A 12,500-nucleotide genomic window follows, 5' to 3' on the forward strand; every position below is an offset into this window, starting at 1 on the left:
AATCCGTTCCAGCGAAATTCCTGCTGGACAAAAATACTTCAATATGATGCTAATATCAACTCTACTGTTTATTTATCTAATAATTTATCTAATATGACATAATAAACAATATAAATAACATAGGAACCTGATATATACTGTAGAATTAATAAAATGTCATTATGTGACGAGTAATGGCGGCAATTCCCTACCTCAAGCGGCCGCCTTGTTGTGGGTCAGCGGGGTAGGCCTCCCGCCATCCCCCAACACTCCCACCACCACCATACTAGCTTCGTGAATGTGTGTTCAGTTCCACTTCTCTCCTATAAGCTAGCTGTGTTTGTGAATTGTGTATTGATCTTTTAATTATCATTGTAATGTGAGTTCGATAACGTGGATGGGGTAAAAACACTCACATAGGCTGGTTAGTATGTATAATTATAATGGAAAGTATGGGAAGCATACTATATCTTGTATCTGCCAAGCAACCATGACACCCAGTAGGCCTACCAGTGTTGCTGACTTACTAAATGACTTGACCGAATGACTTACTGACTTGACCGACTGACTTATTGACTTGACCGACTGACTTGACCGACTGACTTACTGACTTGACCGACTGACTGACTGGACCGTCTGACTTGACCGACCGACTGACTTGACCGACCGACTGACTTGACCGACCGACTGACTTGACCGACCGACTGACTTGACCGACCGACTGACTTGACCGACCGACTGACTGGACCGACCGACTGACTGGACCGACCGACTGACTGGACCGACCGACTGACTGGACCGACCGACTGACTGGACCGACCGACTGACTGGACCGACCGACTGACTGGACCGACCGACTGACTGGACCGACCGACTGACTGGACCGACCGACTGACTGGACCGACCGACTGACTGGACCGACCGACTGACTGGACCGACCGACCGACTGGACCGACCGACCGACTGGACCGACCGACCGACTGACTGGACCGACCGACTGACTGGACCGACCGACCGACTGACTGGACCGACCGACCGACTGACTGGACCGACCGACCGACTGACTGGACCGACCGACCGACTGGACCGACCGACCGACTGACTGGACCGACCGACCGACTGACTGGACCGACCGACCGACTGACTGGACCGACCGACCGACTGACTGGACCGACCGACCGACTGACTGGACCGACCGACCGACTGACTGGACCGACCGACCGACTGACTGGACCGACCGACCGACTGACTGGACCGACCGACCGACTGACTGGACCGACCGACCGACTGACTGGACCGACCGACTGACTGGACCGACCGACCGACTGACTGGACCGACCGACCGACTGACTGGACCGACCGACCGACTGACTGGACCGACCGACCGACTGACTGGACCGACCGACCGACTGACTGGACCGACCGACCGACTGACTGGACCGACCGACCGACTGACTGGACCGACCGACCGACTGACTGGACCGACCGACCGACTGACTGGACCGACCGACTGGACCGACCGACCGACTGGACCGACCGACCGACCGGACCGACCGACCGACTGGACCGACCGACCGACTGGACCGACCAACCGACTGGACCGACCGACCGACTGGACCGACCGACCGACTGGACGGACCGCCTGACTGGACCGACTGACTGGACCGACTGACTTGACCGACTGACTTGACCGACTGACTTGACCGACTGATTTGACCGACTGACTTGACCGACTGACTTGACTTTTTCACTGAAGAGGATCCTCAAATGGTGTCTAGAGCAGCTGATGCCTTACCTTCAGTTGTTAAATTAAACACATGTGCAACGCTTGGGCATCTTTATTGAGGAAACATTTTGCCACATTTTGCTTGAGAGTCACTGGGCCTGTCACAAATAACTGTCCAGAGTGCTCCTTTTCTGGCATCTCTAAGATTTCCCTGAAGTGGAACAAGGTTTGGTCACTGAACATGTTGCAGATATGGCTTGTTTCAGCTTGGTCAGGGTGATACTTTTCAACAAAACTTTGCAACTCATTCCACTTTGCACACATGTCCTTAATCACTGAAGAAGGCACCTTCTCCCCTCTCTCTTCCTCCTCCTCTGAAACAATTTCCTCAGCTGCAGTCTGTTGCTATTCCAGTTGAAGGTCTTGCAGCTCTTCAGTTGTTAGCTCTTCCCTGTGGCCCTCCACCAACTCTTCCACATCCTCGCCACCCACATCCAACCCCATGGACTTCCCCAGTGCCACAATAGATTGCACAACAGGCGTAGGGTCCTCAGGGTCAGCCTCAAACCCTTCAAAATCCCTCTCCTGGACACAATCTCACCACAATTTTCTCCAAGCAGAGTTCAAAGACCTGGAAGTCACTCCCTGCCAAGCCTTACCTATAAGGCTTATGCAATGGAGGATACTGAAGTGATTCCTCCAGAACTCTCTTAGGGTCAAATGAGTGTCCAAGGTCATTTCAAAGCACCTTTGAAACATGGCTTTTGTGTAGAGTTTTAAGTTAAAAATGACCTGCTGGTCCATGGGCTGCATGAGAGGAGTGGTGTTGGGAGGCAAGAACTTCAGTTATAAAATGGAAGTCCCTAAACAATTGGTCTTCCAAGTCTGGAGGATGAGCAGGAGTATTGTCCAATACCAGGAGGCACTTAAGTGGCAATTTCTTTTCCAGGAGGTATTTTTCACACTGGGGCCAAACACATCATTCACCCACTCTTTGAAAATGTGCCTTGTGACCCATGCCTTATTATTAGTTTTCCACATTACACACAATCTATTCTTGATGACATTGTTTTTCTTGAACACCCTGGGATTTTCAGAGTGATACACCAGCAGCACTTGTTCCAGGTATTTCTTTACAAGATCCGCATGCAACTGCCTTGCCGTCTCACAAATCTTCGACTCCGCAACACTATATCCCGCTAATTTTTTTCGGTGATCCACAAAACCAACAACTTCATATCTTCCATTATCGGCTATCTTTGTTTGGTTAGCACATTTACTCCTTTCGCCACATCAACTTCCTTGATTTGTTCTTTCTGTGGCAGGATAGAAGTGATTGTTGATTTGTTTTTCCCATACATCCTGGCAAGTTCTAGGACCAGTGCACCACTCTCATACTTTTCAACAACTTTTCTTCAATTCCATCGTGTTTCTCACTTTCTTTACCAAAGGAACTTTACTAGGAACTTTCTTTGGGGCCATGGTTACTTATTTCCCAGTTGCACTTAATCGATACCCACGAAAATCAATGAATTATAACGATGTTTGGATGATACAAAGCCAGACTGACACGCGAGCGGCTGGCAGCAACAGCGGGTTAATGCGTACCATACGGCTGATAAGCGAAATAACGGCTGATAACTGGGAGCTGAAAACCCAGCCGATAACTGAGTTGGCTGATAAGATGAACAGCCAATAACCAAGGGTCCACTGTATAGACATTTTCATTAATCCATATATGATATTTTCTTCAAAATTATATAAGAAACACGTTACATAGCATATAGCATATAAACATAGCATATAAACATGCACTGGTTATATGCTATCGAGTGGAGAGTTGGGTGGAGAGTAAACATTACGATTTCTCTGATTCGACGTTAGAGAAAACTGTGAATCTGGCGTCTCGCCCAGTAACTGCCCATCATATGCATCTGTTTACAACTCTAAGCATGAATTATTCATTACTTCTCCCTTTGTTTATGATGGCATCTAAAGGTAGTTGTTAGAAACGATTAAACTCATTGAACATGGTAATAATATGGCTGTGTAGTGTAGCCCATGGGGGGGGGGGGCTACATACGTGTACTGTACCTACATCTACCGCTTTCTACACTGACTTCCTACAAATAAATACTACTCACCTCTTGCCCTACATTAAGACTACAAACATTTTAAGGTAAGTAATGAATGTACTCAGTATTTTCTATAAGTAAAACTATAGCTAATCTTTAAAAAATTTATTTTTTTGCTAATATTTTTGGATGTCTGAAACGGATTAATGGGATTTACGTTAATTCTTATGGGAAATGTTATTTCAGTTTTCGGCTTTTTCGGTTTTAGGCCGACCTGGAACGGATTACGGCCAATAACTGAGGGTCCACTGTAGATGGTCATCCAGTTAGACACAATCATAAGGGGAAAGACAATGGGATGCTTTCTCTTTTTTGGCCAAGTATCTTCACATAAATCGGTGAAAGACGGCAGTCACATAGAACAAAAAAATATACATAGATCAGAGTAAGCTCAGTAAGGTGATGAGGGTATGAAATAAGTTAGGTAAAGAAAAGCTGAATATCACATTGGAGGGAGGGAGTATGGAAAAAGTGAATATGTTCAGATATTGGGAGTAGACTTGTCAGTGGATGGGTTTATGAAGGACAAAGTAAACCATAGAAGTGATGAAGGAAAAAGGGTGGGTGGTGCATTGAGGTATCTGTGGAGACAAAGAATGTTATCCATGAAAGCAAAAAAGGGAATGTATGAGAGTATAGTGGCACCGACACTCTTATATGGGTGTGAAGCACAGGTGTAAATGCTGCAGCAAGGAGGAGGCTGGAGGCAGTGATGTCGTGTCTAAGGGTGTAAATAATATGCAGAGAATTTATAGTGTGGAAATTAGAAGGTGCAGAGTTACTAAAAGTATTATTCAGAACTGAGGAGGGTTTGCTGAGGTGGTTTGGTCATTTGGAGAGGAGGGAGCAAAATAGGATGACTTAGAGGGTGTATAAATCTGTAGTGGAGGAGGAAGGGGGTGGGGGTCATCCTAAAAAAGGATGGAGGCAGAAGGGAGGTGAAAGAGGCTGTGTGCAAGGGGCTTGGACATACAGCAGGCATGTGTGAGGGTGTTAGATAGGAGTGAATGAGACAAATGGTTTCTGGGACTTGACGAACTGTTGGAGTGTGAGCAGGATAATATTTTGTGAAGGGATTCGGGGAAACCGGTTAGCTGGACTTGAGTCCTGGAGACGAGAAGTACAATGCCTGCACTTTAAAGGTTGGGTTTGGGATATTGACTGTTTGGAGTGACATCTAAACTGTCATATCTGGGCACCTCTGCAAAGATAGTGATGATGTGTAAATAATGGTGAAAGTGTTTCTTTTTTGGGGCTACCCTGCTTCAGTAGGAGATGGCCGGCATGTTGGACATATATATATATATATTTATATACTGTACGTGCATGTTCAGTCTGGTGAGACACTCAGACTTTCAAGGTCAAATGTTTTATATTTTATAAGCTCCAACCAGAATGTATGACAATAAAAAAAAAAATGTTGTTCCAACTGTTAAGTTGGGAATCTCATGTCTATATTCATATCTGTCTACTGTGTGGATTGTAGAGGTTTCAATACACTTGTTTAAAACTATCCCACAGATAAACAGGTAAAAATTTATTCATAATAATATTGTGTACAACACTATAGCATACAAATACAACACACAATAAGGAGACTATTAATAGCATCTCAAAGCTTTCAACTACAGTCCACCCATGTACCTTGGTTTCACTAAACTTCATATGGTATTTCATACTAAATAAATGAAATACTGTACACCTCCACAGCAATAACACTTGCACATTATACAAAATAAATATTCCTTCTTGTCTACATTTTTCTAGGTAGTAGGTTGGTAGACAGCAACCGCCCAGGGAGGTACTACCATCCTGCCAAGTGAGTGTAAAACGAAAGCCTGTAATTGTTTTACATGATGGTAGGATTGCTGGTGTCCATTTTTCTGTCTCATGAACATGCAAGGTTTCAGGTACGCTTTGCTACTTCTACTTACACTTAGGTCACACTACACATACATGTACAAGCATATATATACACACCCCTCTGTGTTTACTTCTATTTTCTTACTAGTTCTTGTTCAATTGTTATTACCTCCACGGGGAAGTGGAACAGAATTCTTCCTCCGTAAGCCATGCGTGTTGTAAGAGGCAACTAAAATGCCAGGAGCAAGGGGCTAGTAACCCCTTCTCCTGTATATATAACTAAATGTAAAAGGAGAAACTTTCGTTTTTCCTTTTGGGCCACCCCGCCTCGGTGGGATATGGCTGGTGTGTTGAGAGTCTACATTTTGACACCTGAATTATCCACAATGCTATTTGCTGCAGGATCACAAAAATGACATGAAAAGCCAAGCTGTGAATACACAGGGTTTACAGTACAATACTTGCTAACAACTTGGTACAAGTATGGATATTTTATATGACCCAAAACATACACACACTGATATATTTTCATGAAAAAGCTACAGTGTTACAGTACTTAACTAAAACATAAAGTAAGAGAAAAGTGGAGTGCATTCTTGACACTTTCCAGTACTATTTTCTTTTCACTCAGCCTATATTATATACTTTGCAATTTTTGCACATTATAACAGCTCTTAAAACCAAACAAAAAATCAACCCAAAATATAGAAAAATAAAATGTTTTCTATGACAACAGGCAACTTTAAAACAATAAGGAAATTGCAAATGAATGCCAATAAATATAGTAAAAGGATGATACTTTAACTGTTCACCATAAGAAATGAGGTATTTTATACCATTTATCTCCATAAGATACGAAGCTACTGGCCAAGCATAAATATGTGCGGAGGGAGAAAGCAATGTAGATTTTAGAGACAGGACATTAAACATACTGTACAATGCAGGGTCTGTTCAAAGCACACCATAAATGCACCAATTATGACTACAATGCAGCTAAAAAAAATCACCCACTGTAATTAAGTCTTGAAACTCTTAAATAAACAGACTGTATGTACTAAGCATACGTAAAAAATTAAATATTTTATTAACTTACTTGAAGATTTTGCACTGCTCTTCTGTAGTGTCTTTGATAGCTGTTTTGTAAGTGAAGTTTTTGTTGATTTATACAAAATTCCTCCAATGTTGATGATCCGATCAGAATGCTTGACAGCACTGCAATAATATAAATATTACATGAATATTTAAAGGCAGTTTAAAATAAAAATTAGGAAGACTACCATGGAATTTCCTAAGTCATGCATTAAACAGAAGTTTCTTTAATAAAGATAAAAAATTAAGTAACAAATAATTTTATTAATCCTAACAGTAGTCACTGCACAAACTTTACCAATACTGTAATGACCCCTAAAGAGGTAATTGTCTGCATCTGTATTAAAGTAGAAGAAATACAGTAGACCTACTATAGTAATTTTAAAAACAGAATTGGTAAAGTATCAGACAGGGAAAAAAAATAACTAAAAGGCTCATACCATGACCCTGTGCAAAAAACTGGCATTGAAGGAGGTTGCCAACCCACAAGGACAAATTATGGTAAATGCATAAAAACACGACATCTATTCCTCTTACTTGCCCTAATACATGCACAGGGATTCAAATTACTGTACAGGAGTTTTAGTGTCTCTTATTCCAACCTGTCATCACTTGCTAAAAAAAAATTTATAACTAAATATTTAAGTGACGAGGATGTATTCCTTCACTGCCAGACCTTACCCTTTCATCTGCAAGTTGGTTCTGGTGTGGTTAGCTATATATAAATTTAGGTTAATTAAGGTTAAAGTAAAATACATAACCTAAAACAACTAACAGTGTACTATATTGTGATGTTTGCACACTTCTGGAAAGACAGCCATTGAATAAATGAATGAAATGAATGGTAACTGTGCTTCCTTTTTAGTGTCACCCTTTCCCTACTGAGAGTAGAAGGTGTGTTAAAAAAAAAAAAAAAAAAAAAAAAAAAAAAAAAAAAAAAAAATAGGTCATGCAATAACTGATGCACTGTAAAAGTTAAAAAATTAATAATATATTCATTATTTATCCAGACAGAAATAATAATAAGATTTAATGCATGATATTTTATATAAAAAAAATACTTAAAATGTTAAAAAAAAATCATAAAGTAAAAAGAGTACTGTGTCTTAAAATGTTAAGGCACTGCCCTTCCCACCTGCATGACTTTGGTCTGACTAATCTGCTTACCTGAATCCCTTCATTAAAATTACCTTGCTTGCACTCCAAAAGCACATTGATTAAATACCACTTATCTCCATTCACTCCTATTTGACATGCTTTCAAGGCTGCTGGATGCTCAAGCCCCTAAACTCAAAGCATCTTTTACCCCTCCCTTCAATTGTTCCTGGGCTGACCCGTACTCCTACCTTCCACCCCAGATGTGTACACCATCTTTTGTCATCTTACCCCTCTCCATCCTCTGTACATGCCCAAATTACCGCAACCCTTCCTCAGCCACTTGAATTACAATATTTGTGTGAATGAACTAACCATTTAAACAATTAGAAATGATGATAAAAATAAGAGCTTATGTATTTAGTATTATAGACTATCACCAAAAAAATGTCAAAGAAGTGACTATAGCAAAATATGACAGAACAGTTACTGAATGTTTGAACAAAGGATAAAGCAAAGAAAGAAAGGGCCCAGCTTAGAGCTCAGATAATATGGAACAAAACTTTATATTTATAGAACTGTGTAAGAGAAGAAAAGAGCTTCCATTACAATGTAGGTTTAGTGCTGGTTGGTTTGCAAGTAACATGTTAAAAAGCACAATCATTTACATAAAATTTTTTAGTTGCTCTACAAAGAATGGCCGGGAAAAACAGAAGACACACATAACATAATACTTGATTACTTCAATACAACCACTGATACTAACAATTCTGCATTCACATCAACAAGAACAGCAGCCATTTATCTCAGCCCAGAAGGCCCATATCAACCCTCTTTCCACTAAGAAGTATTAACTACCAGAATGTAAGTTATGTTGTTGTAATTTTTAACTAGCCTGAGGGCAACGTGTGGTGTGAATATTATCCAGAGAATTCAATGCATGGAGAGTGGAAGGTAAAGAATTACTGAAAGTATAATTCAAGGGGCTGAGGAGGGGCTGAAATGGTTTAGTAATCTGAAGTAAATGGACCAAAATAGGACTAGGAGGGTATATAAATCTGGGGTAGAGGGAAGAAGAAAGTAGGGGTTCATCCCAGGAAGGGCTGAAAGGAAGAGGTAAAGGAGGCTTTGAATGCTAATGGCTTGAACATCCAACAGGCTTCTGAAAGTACATTAGAACTGGAGTAAATGGAGTAAAGTTTTGTGACTGACAAGCTGTTAGAATGTGAGAAGGATAACATTTATGAAGGAATTAAGGGAAACCAGATAGCCAGAATAGAATACTGGAGGTGAGAAGTACAGTTCCTGCACTCCTGAGGGGTTAGGATGATGCATTTCACATGGCCATCTCAACTATGATGTCAGCACAAATAGTAACTGAATGAATTAACTGTGAATAGATTTCCTCTGAAGTAATATATATATTTCATTTCAAATAATGTGATTTTATGTCACATGCTGATTTTCAGAAAAATAATTATCATGTTAAGTAAGGATTTACTGTACTGTATATCTCTGAAAACTATACAAACCCAATTGTATTGCAAAATTTTAATATTTCTTTTATAACACACTAAATTCATAGAAAATTTATTGACTAACTGTACTTTAAAATATGCATTACTTACTCTTTGCTTGATGCATGTGAAAACACTGACTTCATAGCAGGGCTAAAGCTTCTAAAATCTCTCTTCCTTAAAACATCGGCAGAATCTGATTTTAAGTGATTTATCTTATACTTGGAGATAATACCTCTAGCAGCCTTCTGCTTGGATGAAATCTTTGCATTACTGTTCACAATCTTGTATACAGTCTTTATACTTTTTGCATTTGAATCCTTAGCTGCCTTTCCTGATAACACTGCCACGTTACGCACCAGTTTGTGGCGTCTTACAAGTGTTCCTGTGTGTGGATAACCGTAAACAGGTGTAACTGAATCTTTTACAATTTTTGTTTTATTCATTCCTGAATCTGATCTTCTCACCAGCTTAGTCTTAGATATAATTGAGAATTTTTTCTTTCTTTCTAAATTTGATTTAATGTTTGTCTTTCCTTCTTCCTTATTAGTAAATGATGAATCATTGGTACCACTTCCAGAATATCTCCTCACAAGTTTAGTCTTTGTCTTTATAGAATACTTTGGTTTCCCTGATATTCCATCTCCATTTGAACTGCTTGAACTAGAAAGGCGTCTATATAATTTTGTACGTGACGTGGTTGAGTAACGTCTCTTGGGGTGTGCCCTCGTACCTACCGAATTTCTGCGAGTTCTTGTCATAGACTTGAAAGGGGCAGAAATAACTGTACTCTTGGGTGAGCACACAGGCAAACTTACAGTACTGTTCTCAGATGATGTTGCCTTTGCAGCAGCTTGTCTTGTTTCATCTCTAAACGAGCTACTCGAGAGTCGTCGAACAAGCTTTGTTTTAGAGATAATTTTATATTTACTATTTCTTTTGAGTGTCTCAGAAGTTACCTTTGATGTAGTATTTCTTGGGTGAACAGCAGATGATGCAGCTTGGCTGGAAAGTTTACCAGAGCTCTGTCGTACAAGTTTTGTTTTGGAGATTACTTTATATTTTCCACTTTTCTTAGAAGCATCAGCAGCAGCTATAGAATTTTTATTTATGGCACTGAGTGGGCATGATGTAATTTGGCCAGTGTTTGACATTACACATGATGCCAGTGGTTTCAACTTTGGCTTTGGTACAGCTGGTGACTTTTTGTCTTGGTCACTATTACTGGATAAATATTTTAAAAGTTTTGGGTTTATAAGTATGTTTGAATTTCTAGAACAATGCGAGAGAACTCTTTCTGCACTCACAAACTTATGTAAACTTTCATTTTCCTCTGCAAATACATGGGACTTGTTTATACTGATGGGGACTTCTGAACCTTTACAATCACCTGTCACTTCTTTTTCTGAAATTGATGACTTTTTAATATTTAAATTACCAAAGTTTGTTACCCCATCAGATTTAATGGAAGCTTGCTGCATATAAGCTTCATAATTATACCCATTCTGATGTGGTGAATATTTATTTATTTTATTGAAAGATACACTCTGCTTACCTTTGTCTACAAAGGACATACCAGATGTTAATGGTTGAATGGAGCCTCTATGAAATTTACAAGATGAAGAGTTATGAGTAGAGATTGGAGTATGATGTACCTTATTTACTGACTGATATATCAAGCTTACATTTTGTGATGGAACTTTGGCACCAACTGCTCTCCAGGAGTAAACAGAAGTTTGTGTCATTTTCTTCTTTGCATCTGTTGTTAAAAAACACTTTGGTTTGATTCCACTGCCAGAGATACCACTGACTTTATTGTATGTCTGGCAAATAGTGTTTCCCGAGATAGATTCTGAATTTGTATTACTTAAAAGTAACTGACTTGGATATTTATTTGCCAAATGTGCATGTGCATTTCCCTTTATCAATGGTGAATGGCTATGAGATCTCTTAGAGCTTAATCCATAGGAGTGTTGTGTCAAGGACAGTGAATTGCTTTGAGGAAAAAGGGGCTTTGTGCATTTAGAAAAATCAGGCTTTGAAAGCTCCTGTTTCACATTCTCTTTGGTGGGATACAATTTCTGTTCATCTCCAGTAGGTACCAGTTGGGGAGTTACATTTTTCAAAAGCTCTCCCTTAGTCTGGGGTTGTTCAGACTTGTGCAAAAAAGCTGGGTTGACATGAACCTTTGGCTTGGTTTGTTTTCTAGATGAAAGGAAATCTGGATTGATATGGATGATTTTCAGCTCCTTTTCATGTGCCATCTTACTTAGTCCTGAAAAAAAAAAATGCACGAAAAGGTCAGAAAAAACTAAGAACATACAATGTAAATAAAGCTGCAAAAAAAGAGGAATGTGATTTTTTAAATTTATAATATCATATACACTAGTACTTTGGTAATATGTAAATAATGGCAAAAGAAGACTAGTGGAAATAAAGACTGGCAGCAATACCATTGATCAAACAGTGAATTGCACATGTTGGCTGGATCTATTTCCAACAAAGTTCATGAATTATATAATAAACATAATCGACATATCCCCTTACCCCTACCTCCTACTCTCACCAGCACATGACTTACATCACTTATTCTTGATCTTCAAGCCTGACATCACTGTGATCGTTTGTCTTACAAAGCCATGTATTTGCTCATTACTGTATACAGTATATACTACCTAATGAAGCCCAACCTTGGTCAAAGGGCCCCAAAATATGGAATTCATTACCAGAAGATATTAAAGTAACCCAGTCTGAAAATCAATTTAAGACTCTTCTTAAAAGCCACTTAATCACCCTAGACTAAATGCTAAATACTCAGTACACACTTACCTATGTACTTCCACATCATAACTGAAACAGTCACATTGAACCTTTTATCCATTGTTGACAGGAATATAATTGAATCATTGTTTTCACAAAAAGCATTTTCGAACATAAATATATCTTTGTATTATACAAATTTTGATTCATTTATAATTAATATTCTACTGTACAACTATGAAATAATTACTATCCCACTGTACAACTATGATACACTCCTTAGTATTAAGTAGACTGTAAGCCAGCCAATAATGTTAATTACTATTTTTTTATTAT

At 39.6% G+C, this 12,500-nt stretch overlaps 1 protein-coding gene across 2 annotated transcripts in view; it reads right to left on the reverse strand.

Annotated features, from left to right (window-relative positions):
- The window catches only part of ZC3H3 (Zinc finger CCCH domain-containing protein 3), a 76,243-nt gene that overhangs the window by 39,466 nt on the left and 24,277 nt on the right, over window positions 1-12,500 (reverse strand). For both annotated transcript variants that reach the window (XM_053780049.2, XM_053780048.2), the window contains exons 2-3: window positions 9,516-11,679; window positions 6,797-6,915 (exon numbers count right to left, since the gene is read on the reverse strand). In XM_053780049.2, coding sequence (XP_053636024.1) covers window positions 6,797-6,915; window positions 9,516-11,668 — 2,272 coding nt within the window. In that variant the 5' untranslated portion in view covers window positions 11,669-11,679. The remainder of the gene's footprint in view (window positions 1-6,796; window positions 6,916-9,515; window positions 11,680-12,500) is intronic.

This window comes from Cherax quadricarinatus, chromosome 27 (assembly GCF_038502225.1).
Source record: "Cherax quadricarinatus isolate ZL_2023a chromosome 27, ASM3850222v1, whole genome shotgun sequence".
In the NCBI taxonomy this organism is placed as follows: domain Eukaryota; kingdom Metazoa; phylum Arthropoda; class Malacostraca; order Decapoda; family Parastacidae; genus Cherax; species Cherax quadricarinatus.